The sequence below is a fragment of the Strix aluco genome, chromosome 19 (genome assembly GCF_031877795.1).
Source record: "Strix aluco isolate bStrAlu1 chromosome 19, bStrAlu1.hap1, whole genome shotgun sequence".
In the NCBI taxonomy this organism is placed as follows: domain Eukaryota; kingdom Metazoa; phylum Chordata; class Aves; order Strigiformes; family Strigidae; genus Strix; species Strix aluco.
In genome coordinates, this window is record NC_133949.1 from 16,598,470 (window position 1) to 16,621,043 (window position 22,574).

General features: G+C 46.8%; 1 protein-coding gene across 5 annotated transcripts in view; it reads left to right on the forward strand.

Annotated features, from left to right (window-relative positions):
• The first annotated feature begins 11,902 nt into the window (after positions 1–11,902).
• The window catches only part of PITPNM3 (PITPNM family member 3), a 114,673-nt gene continuing 104,001 nt past the window's right edge, over positions 11,903–22,574 (forward strand). For all 5 annotated transcript variants that reach the window (XM_074844950.1, XM_074844951.1, XM_074844952.1 and 2 more), the window contains exon 1: positions 11,903–12,009. In XM_074844950.1, the coding sequence (XP_074701051.1) occupies positions 11,988–12,009 (22 nt within the window). In that variant the 5' untranslated portion in view covers positions 11,903–11,987. The remainder of the gene's footprint in view (positions 12,010–22,574) is intronic.

Sequence of the window (22,574 nt, forward strand, 5' to 3'; positions counted from 1 at the left end):
TCTTGATCTAGTTCCCTTAAGGATCTGTATAAGCATTGTTTCTCGTAACCCCATTGCCTAAACCTGACCTTGAGCCAGCCTACACAGTTGGGAGTGGGTGCAGCCCTGATCTGAAAGGGCTGGATCAGTGTGTAACAACGCTCCATCATAGAGGAATAAACTTGCAGGACTGAAAGCTGAGGGGTGCTCCAGCCTGCCAAGCCCTCTGGTTTATCTCAGCCTGGTCATTGCATAATGTAAATTGGGCTTGTTACTTGTGGAAGATTTAGGCAGGAGCTGGGGGAGGGAGGAAGGGTGGGTGTCCTGTAAAGAAGATTTTCTGCAGAGAGACTTACTCTGGTCCGCATTAACTGATTAGAATTCCTTTGTTGTTGCCTCTTTTTAGAAAGGTTTGGGCTTCCTGTCTGTGCATGTGTCAGAGGTTAGGAAACAGTAAGATTTAATAGGCTAGGAGTCAAGGAAAGGCTGTATCTTAGGTCATTTTATGAGTGAAATGGCTGTCCATAGATTCCCCATTCTACCAGTCAACAGCGCTTCGTTACCCCTGTAGTTGTAAAAGTCCTTCAGCAGGGCCCTGCGTGGGGTTATTAACTGTACCGAGTCTCTCTACGGGATGTGTTTGAGCTGGAAATCAAACGACCACAACAGAGCGCTGCTGTTTTGTGACTGGTGTGTCGAGGTGCCGTGGCTGGGCGGAAGGACGTCTGCCCTGTGCCCTGCATTCACCCCACAGCGGTGGCAGCTCTGGGCTTAGCAGGTCTGTGGGCTCATGCAGCAAAAGGCTGTTCTGGCCCAACTGAAGGCCACCAACAACCTGGCACCAACTACTCTTCTTACAGTAAACCTGGGGGGGTCCCAAGGACAGGCTGGGGTCTTGTGTTCTGCTCAGCTCGCTCTCAGGGCACGTTTTGTCTTGGCTGATTACACCTGACGTAGCATGTAGTGTTTCTCTGTGTGGGCAAATTATTTTAAAATAGATGAAGTGCAATGAAAAAGGGAGGGGGTTGGAAATAGTAGCGAGCTGGACAAGGAAAAGCAGTGTTTCATTAGTCTGTCCTGCCTGCTGACGGCTGAAAGGAAAACTAGTTGTTTCTGGTAACATGTCCTAACTCTGTTAGGCTGATTTCTTTTTCATGTTGTTGTTCATTAGATCTTGGTTTATATTGATTTATAGAAAGGGTTTACCTCGAGCTATCCAAGATGCCTTTGAACTTTACTCCCTCACTGAAATGAAAGCAGTGCTAATCGGTTATCACTTAGTTACAACAGTCTAAATTCTTACTCTGTAATGCACTTGTCTCTGAGCAAGTGGTAGTCAGTGAAGTTATCTTGATCAAACCAAATGCAGCACAAGAGAACAATCAGTGTTGATGAAGTCATGGGCAGAAAATGCTGAGGTTTTTTTTTAAATTAAATTGCAATTCTCTTTCCGCTGTCACCCCCTTTGTTTTCAGGGAAGTTTTGCTCAGCCTTCCAATGAGCAGAATAAAAGCCTGAGACATCTTACTTGCATCTGCCTGACAGAAATTAAGCAGTCCCAAATTTCTGCAGGCTTTAGCCTCTCTTGGGAATCTTGAGTCTCATTTATTTATTTCACTGATTTAATTTTTTATGTTTGGCTATTCCTTTCCTTCTGTGAGTCAAACACGAGAATAGCAGTGTCATGAAGGTTCATGGCTGGGGAGTTGGTCTTTTGTTGTTCCAGTGAATTCTTGGTAGGGACAAGCTCCTGCAATTTCAGTTGGAGCTTAGTGCTCAGCAACTGTCAGGATTTGGCCTTCAGTTTGGGGCAATCTGCAAAGAACCTGGTCTTCGTATTGTAAATTCTGCAGGCTACACCAGTGCGGGCAGCTGAATGCGAGCTAGTTCACTGTCAAGATGCTTTCACTGGAACTTTCATTGGTCTCTGAGGTTTGTAAATGTGACTGAAATTCAAAGGAAAGGTTACGCTCTCTGTAATTGTCTGTTGTCTTTCAGCTGGGAAAAGAAGCTGGTTCTGAATATGAAACTAAGTAGCACCAGTGAAACTAAAGGTAAGGCTGCTGCTGCCTTCCCCCTGCCCCATCCCTCTGCCTTCCCTCTCCTCTGTCTGCAGCCAGTCTGAGGATTTAGGCTGAGGGACAAACAGCCAGAGAGACCTGAGTGAGCAGGAGGGAGACAGAGAACAAGTCAACATCTTTAAAAGGGGAAGGAAGAACAGAGTGGTTGCTTCTGTCGTCAAGACTTCCAGCATGGATTTCTAACCACCTCAGGAGCACATGCTTAACAATGATTATATCAGCAGGAGGTGGCACCATCAGTGTCAGTTATTAATAAACCTCTTAAAATGCACATGCTAACTCTTTTTTTTTTTTTTTCTTTCTTCTTCCTCTTCCTTTTTTTAACTCACTGTAGCAATTTCTGTCCCTTTTTAAGCTGGCACAGAACAAAAAGTCCACAGTATTAAATGAAACATAAATAGCTTTGTTTGAATGGACCCAAACTGAGATGCTCGAGGGAGATCAAGCTGGGCTGTTGCATACAGACAGCTACTTGGGCTGGCTCTTCCAGTGTCCTGAAATCTATCCAAAACAGAACCAACTGTATAAGGTGAAGGCTGCCCAGAGGATAATACAGTCCATCAAAGAAAAGTCAGCAACGAGCACATTTGTTCCCTTTCTGAAACATAACCCTTTGCTTCTCCAACAGCCCTCACTAGCCTGGGGGCGGTGCTGGCTCTAAAATGTGTGCTCTTGAGGTCCAGGGACTTTGCTTTTCTGCTTTCTGACAAAGCTGTTGATGGCACATTTTGTCTCTGAATCTAAACCACAATCCACTGTCTTCTAATCCGGATTTCAATCCATTCCCAGAACCTGAAGAACAGCCTAGAAACATTTGCAGGTTGGACTTTGCCTGCAGGCACAGCCAAATCCCCAGGGCTGGGGTTGTTCAGCCTTGTGGGTCTTGCTAAGAAGGGGTCCAGCACCACCATCACCAGCCTAAGACCAGCAGGTGCCCAGTCCCAGACAGGGCAGGGCTCTGGATCGGTGAGTGCCAATGCTGTGGGGAAGATGCTGTGGATTTATGTTGCTTTGTGTATGTTTAGTCCTGTGGGCAATGTGACACTGACCCTTTAGGCAGTGAGTTATGCAGAAGTAGAACAAGTGGAAGAGGCAAATCTCTCTCCACTATAACCTTGCTTCCAGGTTGAATCTTCCCCAAAACATCTGAAAAGCATGAATGTGTGCTTAATGCACCTGGTTTGTGCCAAAGGTAGGATGAGTTGGGTTGTGGCAAGGAAGCAGGGGGTAAAAATATCTGCAGTCCAGTAATGTTCTTTGAAAACTCACTGGGTACTGTGGCTCCAGGGTGAAGACTCAGTGTCCAAAAATTAGCAAAATGCCCTTTGTCAGAGAAAGGGAAAGGCTGACTGTAACCTGGAGTAGCTGAGCTTGAAGGGTCATGAAGGAGTTTGAAAATGCCAGCCTTGGAAGCAAAGTTTCTGCACGCTTGACATTATTTCTCCCTCTGCGTTACATGGTTCCACAGCCTTCTCTTACATGGTGCTGATAAATAAGATGGCCGTGGGTGCCACCAAGATTTTTAAAAATCTTTTTAATAGCACTCTGGTGGCTTTTGCTCAGATAGTAACCTAACTGGATCTGATCCATTTTAGCAGGATTGAAGGGCACATACCACTTCTTCAGTCCTCACCTTCTTGCCATGCTGAAGAAGATAAATCATATCACTGCTGGTACCTAGGAGAGCTGTTGGTAGTCGTATCTCCAGAGGAACTCGAGTCGTGCTTTCACCACATCTCAGCTGCGTTATTGCATTAATTTGTTTAAACAGACCCTTGAGACAATCCACTCGACAAATCAGAGCACCCTTAGCCAGAGTTCTGCCATGAGAGTGTCAGCTTTGTACAATCCCCGCCCCCCCATGACTTCTAGAGAAGTTTCTAATTAATGTCAAGATTTTTCTCTCTCCTTTGCACAGCATTCTGTGACTTTGCCTACATGTAGAGACCTTTTTTTTTTTTACTCCGTTACTAGAGGTAAAGTGGATTATTGAAATAGCCAGTGCCTAGTATGCAGTCTCACTCTGTGTGTATCATTAAGATAGGTCTAACTTCGAAGTGACGCGGGTGGAATGGCAGGATGGTGTCAAAGTCCTGCCGCAGCTTCAGCTGCCTTTCCCTCCCTGATTCCTCGGGCTCCTCTGCCTCAGCTTGCTCATAGTCTGGCTGGAGTGTGGGCATGCTTTGTGCAGATAGCCAGCCATGCAGTTTGCCACGCTGTGCAGCTAGCCAGCCGTGCAGCTAGCCAGCCACAAGCCTGTCTGGCTGCCATGAGCCGTGGACCTGCGGCAGAGTTTGGGCACCCTGCAGTGTTGCTCCCAGAAGCAGGGCGAGCAGCTTGCCCTGGCTGAGGTCTGCGTGCCTCAGAGAGCCACTGGAAATCGAGGTCGGGTATGTCTGTGCAAACAGCTGCTGCACTGCAGAGCAGGGATGCTCTGTAGATGCTTCTAAAAATCCTGGCATCACGGTCTCTCCCTCTCCCCTTGGCATTTCTGTTAGGAAACAGATGACTAAAAATAGCCGTGTCTAAAGCACCCAGAGAGCTGCACTGTCTGATTACTCCTTTACCATTTAATGTGTGCTCTCCTAAATGGAGTCAGGTTTTTTTTTTTTTTTTTCAAATACCCAGTCCCTCATTTAGTAAAAAAAGATGGATTTAGGATCAAGCCGATATTCATCACCAAATCTTGCATTTATTATAGTCCTTCCTCCTGCTGATCTTTCCTAACATTCTGCTCTGCTATGGACCAGCAATCAGGCTCTGGGAAGAAGGCTTCCTAGCAACGCGTTAAGCCACTATAACGATGTTTTAGAAAAAACAGGCTCCCTTTATGAAAAATAACATTGGGAAACTGATAGACTTTTCCACATGGAAAGAATAGATGCTCTGTGCTTATCCACTGAAATGGAGACACCCCACAATTTTATCACTGTCTTCCTCTTTTTTTTAATGGAAAAATCAGAAAGGGCTCAATAAAGCAGAACAAATATCAGTCTTATATCTGGGCTATTCTTTAACAATGGGTCAGACTAGGGAGGCAAGAGAGTACAAAATCTGAGCTATTTCACGTTGAAAGAATGAGATCTCTAACCAGAAATATTATAGTATGAGCAAACTGGTATATAGGCATGGCAGGTTTTAGCTTTTGTTTTTAATTGGTAGATGCTGATTAACTTGGGCTTCTTCTGTGTGCAGCAATCTAGATAAAAATTGTACCTTTAGGTTTGCTCGCATCTTCCTCCTTTCCCTCTCAATGTGGTGTTTTATCGCTGTCCTGTCCTGATTTTTGAGAGTGGAAAGGTTGACAGAGGGGACCTGTATTCTAACATTTTGAAAATTAAGACATTGCTCTCCTTTTCCAGCTTCCTCCCCTCCATATGTCAAAAGTTGACAAAAAAAGAAGCTCCCAAAATTGTCCTAAAGTGACAGCATAAAAATCTACAGCTGCTACAATTTCATACTATACCTTTAAGTTTTGATTCGTGAATTTCTGGACACTTGTGTTTTTTTTAATCTGTGGAACTGGTCTTCTGTAAATTGCTAAGATCACTGTCCTTGGTGTGCTATTTAGTGTTGACAGGGAGGATTGCTTCTTCTAAGTAATTCTTTCTGCAGCACTACCAGGTACGAAAATCATGACTATGTGGGCATATTTGGATGTGGGAGCACATCTTCCGTGTGCTTTCATGTGTACCCAAGAAGTTTTTTGTGAACTGTATTTCTGTCACCCATCTGAAACTGGAAGCTGTTTGCCTTTAATAAAGAACTGTAAACAGTGCAGAGAAAACAGACAATCTTGATTAAAGTAGTGATTCTGCAGTGTGGTTACAAATACTAGATATCAAGTAATTACTTATGAAATCCTGCTTAAATCCTGTGATTTTGATTCTTATCAACTTTCTTTCCATCTATTTTTATACCTTGTGCCTTCATCCTTGTGTAGCTACCAATACTGGAGAGCACTGCAGTGAAAACAGCAAGTCCCATTTTTCCTTGCCTGCACTTAACAAGGCCTCAGCCCTGACGTTATGGATCAGTACAAGTCTGCTCCTGCTCTGACAGGCCTCTAATTGAGTAGGCTCCGGCTGTTGAGTAGACTTGAGGTGGGAGGAAGGAGCATCTTAGTTTAGAGCCAGTGAAGAAGTAACAGATGAGGGGGCTGACTGGTTCCGGACGGAGCCTCTGCAGCTGCTGACAGCTGTCTTGACTGTTGGCTAGACCCTGCGTCTCTGCAGAGCAAGACCTGTGATACCATTAGGAAAACTTCCACTGCCAGGCCCAGGCGTTTGTCTGGCCGCCTTGTGTCTGTTGTGTCTTTATGGTCACACCTCCAGCTTCAGCTGCAAAGCTGAGCAATCCTGCTGTCAGTCAGTGCAACCTTAGTCATAAGGACCGCACGAGGCCTTTTTGGTATCTGGGATTAACTGGCCCTAGCAGCAACCCAGCAACATGACAGCCTCCTCACGAAGCCACGCACCCTCCTGCTAGACAACTCCCTGTACCTGGGAGTACTATAAAGTCTTTGCTGGGACCAGTTGCCCATCCATTGCTGTATTCTGTTATGCCTCTGTAGATGATTCTGTTCCCTTTGGTTTTTGGCAGAAGGCTGCTCTCCTCTAAAGTGCTGGGCTCTGACATATCCTGTCTCTTTTTTATTTTGGCTGTGGGTGACATATAAACAGTGCAGAGAGGCCTCTCAAACTATTTGAAGTTGTGCTGCCAAGAGTTGCCATCTCAAGGCTTGTTCTTGGATCCTGGACAGCTTCTTTGGCTGTTTCGCTGGCATGAGCAGCCACAAAGCAGGTGTATCTGCTGCCAGATAATTTCTCAGCCCTTCCAAGTAAAACAGCGTACTGCAACCCATTTCTAGTGGGTGGCTGACGTGCAACACTTGGCTGTGAGCTGCTCTACTGCCTGCTGTTTTCTCTGACTCAATGTGGTGTCTGCTCCTTAGGGCTGCATCTCAAATTCTGTGATGACTTCGAGGATATAGGAACTGAGCTTAAAGGGTTCTCCCAGCCTTCACTGCACCCTCCTCATCCGCCTCTTTCCTTGAGTCCCACACTGTTGCATCGCTGACATCCCACATCTGCTGATGGAATTGCACTCAGCATCATCCCTTCTTGAAACAAGCAATTACCTCCTAACCTTGGACAAATAGTGTTGGCTCTAGAGGACGGATGTCCCATTTCCCTTACTCTCCCAGCAGGCTCCTGGTTTGGCTCTGAAGGCTGCTTGAACCTAGTGTCAGCAGGAACAACTCCACAGAAGCCAGGCTTCAGTTCAGTCCTGGAGCTATTAACCAACCAACCAACCTTCAGCTTTGCTGCCTAGGACCTTACGTGTACCCCAAGAGCGACCTCCCTGCCCAGTTGGAGCAGGTTTGGATCATTCGGTGGGCAGATGTTTTCAGGGGGGCAACAGTGCCAGCTGATCGCACTCCCCTCCGAGCTCCCATCCTCAGGTGGCTCTGCATTGCCTCTAACACATGGCACTGCCTATTGGGTTGATCTTTTTCTGCACGAATTAGCATGCAAACCATGTTTTGTACAAGGTTTGATTTCTATAATTAGACATCTGGCAACACCAGAAAAGCTAGTAACGATGGGGAGCATCCTTTGACAGAGGTTTTGTCTTGAGAGGAGTTTCTCTGCTCTAGTGTAAGGAAAAGAACTTGGGTCGCCAGTAAAACAGAATGTGTTCAGAATTAAGAGTAAATGTGTTTGGAATTACATTCTTTTCTCAACAGGTACTTGGATGTATAAATATCTTTAAAGGCATTCCTGCTCAGGTCATTGCCTGGCTTAGTATATTTTTCTTACATTGTTATTTGGTTATGACTCTTGAAGAGGTTCTACATGTCCTCTGTAATGCAGGAAAAAAGCTGTGTGCCTTTATGTACCAAAAGGATTTAGTTGCAATCTCTGAAGCTTTTGCAAGTCTTCAGGAGAAAGACAAAATTTCTGGAGGTTTATGTTGTCAAGTGCTGGCAGTTGTCTGTTTTCAGTATTCAGGACAATGTAAATTAATGCTTTCCCCTCGAGGGAGGCATTGTGGTTTTTACTGCCTTCAAAGGCTGCAGCTAACTGCCTGCTCAGGCAGCCCTGCCAATGGAAAGCCTTTTTTTTTTTTTTTCAGTCACTGCATCTAGCCCAGTGCAAAAGAGCCGTTAAGGATGAGTATGTGTTGGAATAATTGTGGTGCTGTCTGTGAACAACAACAGAGCTTCTGCTTTCTTACATCCAGAGCTGTTGTGGAAAGGTCTCATTTCTTTCTACCTCCTTGGGGGAGGATGGTGACTGGGCAGGCAGCACATCTGCAGTGACTCCCAGATGTTAGAATCCAGGGCAGGAAAAATGAAGAAACTGCTTTGTAAAGCATGTTCCTCCAGTACACTTTGCTGGTGTGATTTCCATAAAAAATTTTGAATAATGTGGCACCTGTTGATGATGGTGCCAGTTTATGTTCAAACTACAAACCAATCCTATTAAACTGGTATCAAATGCTAATCCAGTCTCCTTTCTATGGCTGGGTCAGAATCTGATTTTAAAGTGTGTTTCCAAAGAGGCACTAACATAATTTGATTAAAGGCAAAGATTGCTCTTACGTGTTATTCAGGGTCTACTTCCTGTAGCAAAGGAGTGCAGGGGAGAGCTGAGCTAGCAGGAAAAAGCGTCTATCAAACCGGTATGGCTGTAGTGTCTCCTGACCCAAATCCCAGCCTTTGCCTACTACCACACTATGTAAATGTAGTAGCTTGGAGTATAGCTTGTAGTCTGCCGTCACTGCGAGGTGTAAATTTGCTCTTTGCAACCTAAGTGGAGTCGTTTAATGAAGAACCTGAGCAGGGTGGGCAGAGCTCTGGGGAACATACACCTTGATTCCAGTCCTGCCTTTGGTCTTTCTACCTCGCTTTCCCTGCCAGCAAAAGGGGGTAGAGGACAAAGGAGAGAGGAATTTAAGGTATTGGACTTGAGTATGGTATTGTTCATGTTCTCTGTACAGTTCAAATTCTCAAGGCATTTTAGAACAGAAGTTACTCTTCCAGTAAAATTAGCCAAATCTTTTTGGCGCATAGAATATGGTGGTTTTGAAAACACTTTGGAGAGCTTGAATCTCATATAAATGTTAATGCCTAAATTGTTGCATCTTGTGTTTCCCGGTTAAGGAAGAGACTGAATTGACTTAGTTCAGTATTTGTATTTACCTAGAATATAATATTATGCAGAAATCTTATTGATAGAACAATTTTGGACAAAATGTACAGACATTTTATGTAAGTGGCTGCATTGTTTTGTGTCTGTGAATTGCCTCACATCTCTAAAGAGGAGAAGAGCTACTCTAGGCAGGTTCTCTCTCTCTCATTCCCAATGAAGATTTGGGGAGTACGGAAAATAAATCGCCTTCATTTTAATCATGGTCTGGCTATTAGAGTGCAGTTAATGAAGGACAGACATAATAAGACAGGTAAACATCTCATGGAAGTCTCCCTGGTTGTTTCCTATCTGGAAACAAAGCTCTTCCAAGCCCTAGAAAAACTGCCTTTCTCATTCCAAGTTCCATTCAGATGATTATAAGAATCTGTTCTGGTACCTTCTAGGTGGTAGCTGACATGGAGACTGTTTGCCTGACACTTCCCAAAAGTCACTGTGGGTTCACTTTAGTTACCTTTACAAAACTGCTTAACAGCAGTCAGGATTGGGTGAATTCAGCCTAGGAACAGCTTCTCACTGCTCATGCTTTTGTATGCCCAGACTGAATGCAAATAGATGAAGACTTTGCAAAAGGCTACAGTGCAAGTAGATCGGTGTCTGGTCCGTACTGACTATTTTCTTGGATGTGCACTACTGACAGACTCTTGCTAGCATGTCCCTTCAGTATAGGTAGGTTTCTTGAAATGATGCTGATGTGAGGCATAAGTCTTGTGCTGGGCTTCTGCATAGGTGACAGTATCAGCGTTGAAGATAAGAGATTAAATTACGCCTCCGTGTATGCCAACTTCTCAGACTTCAGATACCACACTGGCAGAACAGAAAGCAAAGCTAACTGCACATTCGCCCTTGGTGAGTAGCAGGGAGGAGACAGTTGCTGTTTGTCCATCGCTTCCTTGTCGTGGTGGCCTTTCTGATAACTGCACGTGGGTTTGTCATACATCTGATGGCTGTGGGTAATCCTGCATTTTCAGCTACCTGTTAAAACTGCATTTCAGTCCCGTTGTCTGTCTTTTGTTCTGTTTCCTACTCATGCTGAGTGACCATCCAATTAAAACAGGTGGTTTTATCCCATTTGATTAGGACCTGCTCCTTCCCAGTGATGGCGGCAGGTCACACCTGTCCGAGGCAGAAGCTGTTTGTGAAGTACTGCAGCTTCGATGGCAGGAAGCAGCACAGCGTAGGGAACACGCTCCTCTTGTCCAAACACATCTCTACCTTTCAGACCTTCTCCTGAGCCAGTACTGCCACCAGACCCGTGGATATATCCACAGCCTTTCTCTAGGCTTGCTTTACGTGGTGCCTGAGTGCCACTGTAGATCTTCGGGAAAGCAATTGCGTGGCCAGATCTTCCGAACCGAAACAGCAGAGGCCGCTCCGGCATGCGGCACCGTCACCCAGAGCCGCGGGAAGGTGAACTGGAGTTAACTTGCAGCTGGCTCTGGGGTGGGAACTGCTGGGAGTTGTGGCAATTCCACTTCAACCTCACATAAAACCACTCAACTCTCTCTGCTCTCAGGGACATTTGCTGTGGCTCCTTGAGTGAGCTGCTTAGCAACACCCAGAGCAAATCACTATTTATTTTTGTATCTACCAGGTTGGTATTGGCACAGAGCCTGGAAGTGCTCTAGGACTCAGTTGCATTGGGTTTGCTTGGCTCTTCAATTGTATGCTTCCTCGGGCAAAACTTGTGTTGACTGCGCTTGACCTGGTGGTGTTCTGACACGCTGTAAATAAAACACAAGCCCTCCTAAGCTCTCTGCCAGCCTCCTCCCCTTGTCCCCACAAGATGGGCTGCCACTTCAGACCTTTCTTAAGGTGAGTTTCTCCCTGTTATGGGGAGATCCAAAGAAGCCGGCGACTCTCGTTTATTAGAGGAATGCTCTCGGGGCTCGTGGAGAGGGGGGAAGCAAGTCCTGCCCCGCAAGCTCCCCGGCTCAGCTCTCGGCAGACCGCCCGCCGCTCGCCTGCAGCCGAGTGAAGCGGCGGCGCGTTGCAGTTCAACCACCGCACTGACCCAGGACTCAGCAACAGCTGTTACAACCCAGAGCAGCCCCTCGCCCGCGCGGTTTGCGCTGCAGCGCTGGCGGAACGCCGTGCGCCCCGGCACCCCGGGCCAGGGCAGGGGGCCGGCGGCCGCTCGCTCCCGGGGCTGCCGCGGCCCGGAGCCGGACACGGCGCGGAGCAGACCCGCTCCCCTTTCCCCCTCTGACAGACCCCGGCCCGCGGCTCCGAGGAGCCCCAGGACGCCCGGGAGCCCCGACCCCTCGGTCCCGGGCAGGGCGAGCCGCCTGCAGCCTGGAGGGGCCCCGCCGGAGCGGGCGGTCCCGGCCTCGCAGCGGCGGGAGGAGGTGCAGCAATGCGGGCGGGCGCGGGGAGACCCGCGGCCGAACCCCTTCCCCGCGCCGGCGGCCGCTTGGGCCCCGCCGGCCGCCCTCCCCACGCCGTCCCTCAGCAGCCACGTCTCGGCCCGGCTCCCGCGCCCCGCGGAGCCGCTCGCTGCGCCTTTAACGACGGCGGCTGCGCCGCGGCGGGCGGGCTGCGCGGCGGGACCGAGCGGCGGCGGCGTCTCCCGGCCGCATCTCCCGGCGCCGCAGGCGAGGGGGCGGTGCGGGGCCTCCGCCGGAGCAGATGGGGTGGCGGAGCGCGGGGCGCCGGCTGCGCGCCGGGAGGGCCCCGCGGGCGAGCGCCTGAGGCGGCGGGCGGCGGCCCCGACATGGCGACGGCTCCGCGCCCAGGTGAGGGCTGGGCGCGCGCGGCGGGACGGGGCGGCCCCGAGGGGGGCGCGGGGCGGGGCGGGGCCGCTGCCGCGAGCGGGGCCGCACCGGCCTCTCCCTCCCCCCCCCCCCCCCCGGCGTCGGGCCCGGAGGGGTCTCCCCGCCCCGCCGCTGCCGCCTCCTGGGGCCGGTGCTCGTGGCCGCCTGGCGGGACGGGGGGAGCCGGGACGCGGCAGCCGCGGGGCCTCCGGGAGCGGTGACGGTGTGCTGGGCGCTGGCGGAGGGGAGCGGGCAGGGGCGGCCCCTCCGCGCCCCGCAGGTCGGCGGGCTGTCAGTCGCTCCCCCCGCAGCCCGGGGCACTCGGCGGCCCGGCCCCGGTGCCGGCGGGGGGTGGCCGTGGCAGCCCGGGGGCCGCGCTCCGCCGCGGTGTCGGGGCGGGCTCGGGGCCTGGTGCCGGTGCAGCGGCTGTTCTGTTGTGGCTGCGGGCAGAGCCCGCGGCGCTGAAGGGGGAAGAGGAGGAGGGGGGCGCCCGGCCGTGCTGCGACCGGGTGCCCGCCGGTCTGTACGTGGCACTTGCCCGGTGCTTGGTGCCAGGTCTTGGCGCAGCTTTACAGCGGCGTGGTAATAGTAGAGCTAAACCTAAAGTTTTTGCCAAGCAGTATTTATTTTTTTAGTATTTTTTAGTATTCCCCAAAGCAGGCATGGATTGATGGCAGCCCAGAGACATAGTGCTCAGGAACATGAGAGCATCAGTAATTTCAGAAGATGCAAACAGAGTCTTGAACCAAAGGGTTGTTTTCCATCTTTGGAAGATGAAGAAATAATGAAATGGGGAAAAAGTCTCATTGTTTTTTGTTTGGTGTTGGTTTGCAGCCCTTTTAACTTTGATAGGAAAACAGGAGAGCGTTGAATAATGTAGTCTGCACGTGAAGCTTGCTTGTTCAAACCCAACTGTGCACAGGAATTTTAAAGGATGGTATTTCTCTTGGATGTGATTCCGTTGCTTCAGTAGACAAAATACGACTTTTGATGTCAGCTTCGTGGTGTTGTCACTACTTACTGTAAAGAAAAGCAAGAACTGACCGTTCCCAAAGGAGCTCTGGCAGAACATACCTGGGTTAGCAGCAGGAGAAATGTGCTGCTTTTATAAATTGAGCCTACAGAGTTTATCATTGTGAGCTGGAATATGCACAAATATAGAAATGTTGTGGCTGTTTTGCTTGTATGTACCCTGCCTTGCAGCCCCTGCCAGAGCTGTAGCCTTTTTCCAAAGAAAGGCCATTGTTCTAGTAGCCCTGAAATCTGCTGCTTGGTCACTGTTGAATAACACGTGTGCTTAGAAAGGGGCTTTTAGAGGTGGTGGGTTTGAGTCCTGAGTAGCCAGGTCTCACCTGGTGCACTCCAGGTGTTAAGCGTTTGGCATAGTCCCTGTGCAGAAATGCTTGGACATTTGCAGGATTGTAGGTTGCAAAACCACAGAGCGGCAACTGCAGATCGCTACCTGACATGTCCCCGTGGGAGTTGTGTGGTATGTGCTCTTCATCTCCTACTTCATTTTTTAAGACAGCAATGACTCAAAAATGCCAGATACTCCTCAGAAAGCCAAAATCTCTGCACTGTGAAAGTAGCGTATTTCAGATGTGATGCAGGCAGCCCACCTACAGTCGTTGCAGGAAAAGGTTAGAGAGTATTCATATCTTCCCTGGTTTTGGGGAGTGAATTTGGAGGAGGTGGTGATACTGCTGAGAGGGAGGATGAAGTTCGTTTGTGCTGTGGGGAAGCTGGCATCTGAGGCATCAAGAAAGAGCTCTAAGAGATGTACCACATTTACAGGAAAGCCTGATCTGGGATTTGGAGCCTGAACAGCCGCATTAAACCTCCTCTCTCTCTTCCTCCATCTCACCAGTAATCCCATAAAGTGCAAGACTGGAAATGTCACTGGTACCTTAAAATAGGGGCGTAAAGGCCAGCATGGCTTAGTTTCTTGATTTGTTTCCTGTACTCAGTAAGCAAATACATGCCTGTTGCTACCATCTGCTGCAGACCTGCCAGCTGAAGGATGTATAGAGTAGGTAACCAGGGGCTTGTCACTGCTGAATTGCTGTGAGGTGAAAGACAGTGAGGAATGGGGGAGGAGTTGGTTATATTGGGTACCTCTGACCACAGTGGTGACTGGGCTATTCCTTCAGTTAGCTCTTTCACTTCTTGACAAGGGAAACTGCATTTTCTGTGGACTTTCTTCTGCCCTTAACTCTGTCTCTGGCTTGGTCAGCTGTGCTCTTTGCTCTCCTTTTGATTTTTATTAGGGACTGATGCAGCCACAACGAGAATAAAGGGAGCTCCCGACCCTTTCCCCTTTCTAGCCTTTCCTGGTATTTGCTCGATCTTGCTGGCTATCTTCAAGCTGCTTCTCCTCTCCGCTTCCTGTCCCAAGCTGCTTTCTTTCCAAAACTGACCGCTTTATTCTTCCCTTAATGCTTCCCTTCACCTCTCAATTTTTCCTTTGTATCTATCAACCCTTTTCACACCTCTTAGAAATCCTGTCTCAGTACACTGCCTCTGTCAGCCCAGGACTCCTCTTGGAGTGCTGTAACATCTCTTCTCTAGGCTTCAGCTTCTTTGATAAACTTAGTGACTTTGTTCAGTCTAAGACTCTGCTTGCTTTATTGCCCTTCCAGGATTACCTTTCTGCTTATATGCTCCTGACTTCTTGCCTTTCATTTTGCTGCCTCTTAAACCAGGAACTTTCTCTTAGTACTTGTCCTTAAAGCTTGCATTTCTGTCCCTTTTAATTCTTCCTTTTCTGTCCTCTTTCTGAAGTGCCAGCAGCTTCCAAGTCTGCAGTTCACGAGACTGTAAGTGTACACAGCCTTCAGCAGCGCAGGACTCAGCCTGTACTTAGACTGCTGCAGGTTCATGAACGAAAGGTATGGTTTGATGATATGGTGGCTTGCTGCCAGCAGTAAGAGAAATTTTGTGTATTTCCACCTCTTTCCCATGCCGGCTCCCAAGCTTCCCCAGCTCTTTTGCAGTCTGGTTCTGGGAACCCAACAGGTGGAAAACTCTTTGTTATCTTAAATTATTAGAAAGTTTATTTTCTGCTGGTTTTACGGTCTTTACAGGCTCAACTGCAGGGTCAGGTGCTGCCCCCGCTGTGGGAAGAAGGAAGCAGGATCACATCCCTTACAAGCAGCTACCAGTCAGGCTGCTTGGATGCCTCTCCCTCCTTCCGTTGGCCTCCCACTCCTTTATTTGCCTCCCCTCTCTGGCTCCCTATTTTCCTCTCCATCACCCTTGGCCTGCTCTTTTATGTTCCTCCCCCTCTCTCCTTTGGGGTTCCCCCTTCCCCACTCTGTCTCCCCATCTCCCTCTGGCCTCGCACACTCTCCCATGGCCTCCCATTCTCCTTCTGCTTCCCCCTCTGGCCACCCAGTCCTGTGGGCCTTGCGCTGTGCTCTCCACCTTGGCCTTTGGCCTCTTGCTGTCTCCCCCTCAGCCCACTTCCCCCCCGCTTCCTCTCACTCTCAGCCTTCGTCTGTCCCATCAGGTTTTAATTTTTATTTTCCTCCTTCTCTGCTCCACCTGTCTGGCCTCCCACTTTCCCCTTTGAGTGCTCTCCCTTTGCCCTTCCACTTTTTTCTTCCTTATCCCCCTTGGCCTTGTGTGCTCTCTCCCTCTTGCTTCTCACTTTTATTTTTCTCCCTCTCCCCCTCGCCCCCTTTGGCCTCACACTTCTATAGGCCTCACGCTTCCACTCCCTCCCCAGCCCCTTCCGCTTGCAGTGGATTTAATTTCAGTTTCAACTGATTTCATTTCAGTTCCAGTGTCTGCTGCAGATCTGTTGTGTGAGTTTGGATGAGCTCTGTGTGGCCCTGCTAACAATAATGGCATATATGGTCCTTGTGTCCTGGTGAGCTGTGCACAGGTGAGGAGGACTTACTCTGAGCCTACTTTAGTTTCCACTCAGGAATAATTGGAGGGAGGATCAGCACGCCGCTCTGTCTTGCCTGAGTTCCTGAGTCCGAGGAGTGCCTCCAGTAGTTAAATTCACATCTTTTTAAAGTACATCTTCAGTTTACATTTGCCAAAGAAGAAATAAAGCGTAACTAGAAAATAACAGTGGGTAATTTTGGCCTCCAGTAAGTCTTAACTGCGTAGTCACTAGGTAACACTGTGTGGGTAGCTCAGTTAAATCACTTAATGGGTAGGCAGGAAGCATCTGAAACCAGCAGAACAGAAAGAAGTATCATTATGCAACGGCAAAGGTCATTCCTTCTACCCAGCATCTCTTTCCAAATGGAAAAATGACTTGTGCTTTTTAATGTTACTAGGAAAACTGTCCCTGAATTCAAAATGGTCACAGTTCTAAGACAAGTTTTGACAAGTGGAAATGTTTTAATCTGTGCAATGGAGTCTTATTTTTAATTGTTTTTTATTGAGATGAATTCAGTCTTCAATATTTTGCTATGTAAAAGACTGAGTTTTCAGTAGCTATGAGAACGTTGTGTGCTGTTTTGTCTCTGCTAACTAGGCTGGTGTGGTGGTAGTGTTTAGGAGTGCTTTTTTTATGGTCTTCTGTCTGTGGCCTGTGCTTATGTCTAGGCTTGACTGGCAAATGCTTATTGCCAAGCAAAAGATGTAGCAAACTGCTGGCCCTGCTGCAGAGCTTGAAATCTGTAATATTATGACAGTGACGTGAATCGTATTGAATTAGTTTTACAGGAAAGCCCACTGCTGTAATCACATCCAGTGAAAACTGCCGTTCTTATCCCAGGCTGCTTGAATGCACCTCCTGGGAGGTGGGTGCGAGCGCTCCTGCACCGGATGGTCTGTTGGACTCGCCTGGTGGTACCTTAGCGATGCTGCCAGTGCACACGAGGGGCTGCTGTGATGGCATTCGGATCAGCCTGCTTTCCTTCCATCTGTCCTATTTGCCTGACAAGGAAACTGCTGATTTGTGCACTGTGAGGAAGAAGAGGGCCCTTAAGGAGATGCTGGAGTGATTCTTAAACTGATGCTTCTGGTCTGTGCCTACCGTTCTGCTACTCTGCCCTCTCACAAATACGCTTCAGGTATAAAATCACCGCTATTTCCTTCCCAAAGTGTTTGTGCTGATCCTGCTGGTGAAGTGCTGCTGTAAGCAGTGATGACTTGAGTCACGGTTTTCTTTTTTGGTTGCAGTTAGTGTTTGTAAAAGCTAATTCAAGCCGAGGAGAAGGCAGAACCGGTGAGGAAAGGTGCCATGGCTGTGGTTTCACAGCAGGGCTAGGCTTGCTTCCTGGTCATTTGTAAAATGACTTTTCAACTCTTTAGATCCGGTGGCAAAGCCCTGTACCCTGGTAAAGCGTGCTGTCCACTGGAGGACATCACTTCCACAGGCAGACGTCCTGTTTTACGGAAGGTACTGCTGTGCCCTGCACACGTTTCATCTCCACATGTATTGCAGCTAAAGATCTGGGGCCTACCCCGCACAGTATTGGCTTATTCCAAGACAGAAGTAATGCCAGTTACTAGAATAGAACAAGTAGATGCCTTTTCTTTCTCCTGACTTGATAGGTATTTTAAATATGATCTTTGCATAACAAGTAATATTGAAACAGCATTTTTGGTACTGGTAGCAGAGTGTGTGGAATTATTGAGTGACAGTGGTGAGCTGTTCTGTCTCAGGATGCTGGGGACTTAGATAATGAGTGGGCTTTGGACACTAGGCCTCTTAAAACTGTATAGGAATGTGGTTAAAGTCGGGAATCAGCAGCATTAGCTATTCAATTTTCAGAGGAAGACCTTTGTTTCTTGAAGTGGTTTTCAGAGCCTTTTAGGCCTTATTTTACTTCTTGTTATTGTTCTGCTTCCATTTCCTTAGTTCTAAGCATTGAGAATGTTGGCTACAGACAACATTCCTTTATTCCTTTAATTCCTCTTGTGGTTTTTTTTCCCCCTTCTCTTTTAGAAATACCCCCAGATCACATGGAATGAAGTGCACTCAGGCACTGCTTAATTGTCATATCTCTGCCAGTTTGTTGCATTTCTTAAAAAAAAAAAAAAAAAAAAAAAAAAGGTGCCTTTGGAAGGAGTTTGGGTTTATGCCTCCCGATGAGGAAAAGCTAGACCTGATTCCTATTTTATGTACACTTTTCAACTACTGTTGATTTCAGCAGGATCATTTGCTTATACAACTGTGAGAACATGAGCTCTGCTGGTGTCTGTGGGTGAAAGTGGAACTGGCCTTTCCTGTGGCTGTTCTGCTCCTGTTCTGCTCTATTTGTGGAACGTATCAGAGATTGCATGATCGTAGTGGGGTTTTTCTTCTTTGGATGCATGACACTGGAAGCTGCTCATACATGAGTGGGAACTATTTCTTCTGCAGTTTGCTGGAACTATGTACAGTCACTAAACACCAAGGATGAAATTTGACTTGCATCTAAATCTGGATGACATCTACAGAGGTGCAGTCTGACTTGCCCTCAAACAGGAGTACGAGTGTCACATAATAGGATGTGGAACTATTTCTGTAGCAATTCTTAGTTAAGTAACATCCTGGATGTTCCTGGGAAGAAGATTTTCTTGTTTTATTTTTATTGTAAATTAGAGTCAGAGGGGCTGAACGTTCTTCAGGGGTGATTTGAGGTGCTCATTCAAGTGTGGGGTCAGTTAGCTATTTTACTGCCTATCACAGGAGGATGCAACTGTTTGTCTCTGCTGCTCTTGCCTTTATGGAAGCTATAGCTATACAGGGTATAGGTTTCAGTTGAGATCCTTATTTATACATCTTAGTGTGAGGGAAATCAGTATCTAACATTGGTAAATTGGCTAATGAGCATATTATAAATCTAAAATGTTACTTTAACTGATTCTTTTTTAACAACATTCAGAAGTGACTTTGCTTTTAATTAGCAATTTATATAATGAGAGCTACTGTGAGGTTGGGGTGTACGGTGAATCACAAACCCAGCTCTGGAAAATTGTTTTCTGTAGGTCCTACAAGAGTTGTCTTCATGCAGATATGTGATAGTGTCAGCCACAGAAAAATTAAAATGTGAAATGATTTAGTGTAGGGAAAGTCAAGACAGTGCTTTTCCACATTGTATTTTACTCATGCATCACATCACCTCACGTCACCAGATCACAGATGCAGCAAAGTACCAATGGAATTCCAGCTGTTCTTTGTTGAAGAAAAAAAACAAGACTTTTTTTACAGAAGAAAATCACTGACTGTAAACTTAATCATAATTAATCTTAATTAGAGTTAATTACAATTAGTGCCAGCCTAACTAGAGAATTCAGCTTCTGGTGCTGCGAGGTGCTCTGCTTTTGTCTTCTCCCCTGCTGTTGTGTGGCTGCGGGCTCAGGGCGAGCCCCCAGTCAGCTCCCTCTGTAACGGGTGAGTGTAGCAACCTGCAGTACTGTGCAACAGAAAACAGTTTAGGCAGGAGACTTTGTTTCTGCTTCTCCTAGAAGAAAAGCACCTGTGTGTTTCTGTGAGCCATCCTTCCACCACTCAGAAATGTTCCCCTTGTGTCCCGCTCCCAGCCTGTCGTGCTGCCTCAGCAGCCTATGGGAACTGCTACCTGTGCTTCTAGTCCAGCTATTGCCACTGGCAAATTAGTCATGTTGTGCGTTTCTGTTAAAGGCATTGCATTTCTACATGGTTTCCCCTTCTATCCTCAGAAATTGTGATACTGAACAACTGAAATCATATCTAGGTTTCTACCCTGCTTGCAAAAATTGCTGAAATCTGGCTGCCAAGAATCAGTCAACAAATCGGATAATGTTGACATGGAAGCATCATTACTGAGAAGCTGGCCTGTATTTTGAAGTAGGGCTGGTCTTTTCGTTCTCTGAAACAAAATAATAAAATAAAATAAAATATGCTGCAGTTGACACTGTAAATCAAATCAGTGAGTCCAGGCAATGCCAGTGTCTAATGCAATCAAGAAATGTTAATAGAGTCCTATTAAGGTGGCTAATGCTAATCTGTTGGCACAGAAGGAAGCAGACTCAATAAGACTAATGTATTAGGGCGATGCAATGCAGTCCAGCCAGCAAATAAATGTAGATGTGAAGAACTGCTGCAGTGAGCTTATGCAGACTTGTGCTGCTGACTGTGGTTATGTTTAAGCTGCTTCTAAATCTGGAAGCATTCCTAGTGCAATATAATAAAACTGATGCTCCCGAAGGCTTTTCTCACAGCCAGAATTTATGCCTGGAGATTTCTGACACTTTTCCCTGCCCTCCCTTCGCATTCTGCATCAAACTCCAAGGTCACTGGAAGCATGAGCTTTCTTTGTGGGGCGCGTACTTTCACTGATTTCCAGCCAGGGTAGTGGCAGTTCTCTGGCAGCTTCTGACAGAAGCCACCTCTGTAGCCCTGCCGGTACCAAAACCTGGCCATGTAAACCCAATACAACTTCATAGTTTTCTCTGGTATAAACATAGATAAACTCTGACTTGGACTTTGGGGTCAGAGCTTAGACAGTTGAACATAAAGGACAGGAGTCCCTAGAGCAGTTAATACCGTCACGAGAGTAGGAGAACCTGAAGAGAACAGCTTTTGATTCTTTGAGTCCTGAGCAGGACTCTGATGATGATCGAGTAAGTAGTGATCTTTGTTAGGACTTGAGAGATACTTAAGTGTTTAGGCATGTTTTTAAGGGCTTTGATTAGGGATTGAGGTACAGTTTTTCACTTGTCTTTACATTTGGGACTTGTACAGATTATGTGAAAATCTGCATGTGCTCATTGCTGTGTTACATTGCTGTGCCTCAAGATTCAGATTCTTCCTGGCTGGCTGGCTTTATTTCAAGGTTATTACTAAGAAACAGGATTGTTTTGTGGAAATGTTTTTAAATTGCCATGCTTGAAGTCAGTTGTTCTTTGTCTGTCCCTGCCTTAAAAACCAAAACAACCTCTCTAAGCCTAAAAATGAACATATCAGAAGATACTCTCCTACTGCCAAGAGTAAAGAAAAGATCTTGGGCTTCAGGAGAAGAGAGCAAAACCCAAGCAAACTGAATAGATTGTGGTAAGATATGTACGTGAAAGAACAGTTATTAATAGGAGCAGATACTGCACAGACATCATGCATTGCGTATTATTTATAGGTATAGATCAGTTGAAAGCCAAGATAGTGAATTTATGCAGCATCAGTGGGATTTTCTGGGTGGTGCTGTAGCTGATCAGGTGTGTATTGACTTAACAGAATCCACTTAGCTTACACGTTGAGTTCTTAGCTGTCTTTGTTGTTACTCAAGATTTTCCAATAATTTTGTGCAGGGAAGAAAGAAAACCGTAATAAAAACACCTAACTCTTCTTTTCACTCCTTTTTGTCTTTATTGCATCTTATGTGCTGCGTGGCTGCCTCCAAAGTACATCACAAACATATTAGGCAAATATCTCTTACCGAACTGTTCTTCAGTGGGAATTAAATTCTTTAAGATTTGTTTTCCTTCCCTTGAAGATAGGAATGTGGGCTCCCTTCTAATGAATTCCTAAGGTTTGAAGTTAATTTGCTCCTCTTCCCTCCCCAGAGCCTGTCTGCTGAGCAGTGCCAGTTGAATGAACGACGAAACAAGAATTAAGTAGTTGCAGTAGCACAGTAAGCTCAGTGTGCGTTTTGAGTGTGCATGGTGTGTAGAGGGCTGCTGTTTTTACCTGAGTTGGATTTTGTCTTTCCAAGTTCCAGTCCTGCTTTTGATATCTGTGTGATGGTAACCTGAACAGAGGGAAGCTCAAATTTTATGGTCTTGTCAAGATAACTTAGACCTAATTGCTGAGATAGGTCAAGTGCTTCTCTAATTTGGAAATGAATATGTGAGTTAAACCCAAATCCTGACCCAAGAGTCCTGGTAACAGTCAGTACTAACGAACCAGAGGGCATATGCAGGCAGAAAGCATTGTCATACGTGAAGGGATATCTGCCTGTCTAGAGGTAGGGGAATAGATTTGTCACTTGAATTACTCTGCTCAAGCACGCTTTTTATAGAGCAGAAGCTGGCAGGATGCTTGTGTTACCAAGAATGAGAACATTAAGCTGCTCACAAAAAAAAAAAAAAGTCTTTAAGAGTGTTGCAGATACATCTTTATACTCGTTTTGTGACACTTGGTGCTGTGAGGCAGTCTCTCTGTGTGAGAACTAGGCCCTTCATGTTACAGTAAAACTGGGGTTGCTTTGTGTTTTTCCTGCATGTTTTAACACATGGAAAACAGTCTTATTTTCTGGAGAATAGCCTAGCTTAAGCTGCTCTTACTGTTACAGGAAAAAAATTATTCCCTGGAACATCTTCCCTTTCAATTTCTTGATGCTTGCGTTTTTGTTTTCTTGCTGTTTCAAGGTAATTTTCCATTTTATGGAGACAGCCTTTTTGTAAGCGTTGTGTTAGAACCTGTACTGCCGGATGACTGTGAACGTGGTGAGGTTTTTTTGTTTGGTATGGTTTGTATTTTGTTTTTCTTTTGCCACTCTAATGACTAAGAAACAAGAGTTCAAAGTATTTTATCTTCCTCTGGTGCTTTTTTAAGCATATGGTGATGACTTCGGAAACTTCTCTCAGCATGACTCTTTAAAAGGAAGGCATTTTGCCTCTTC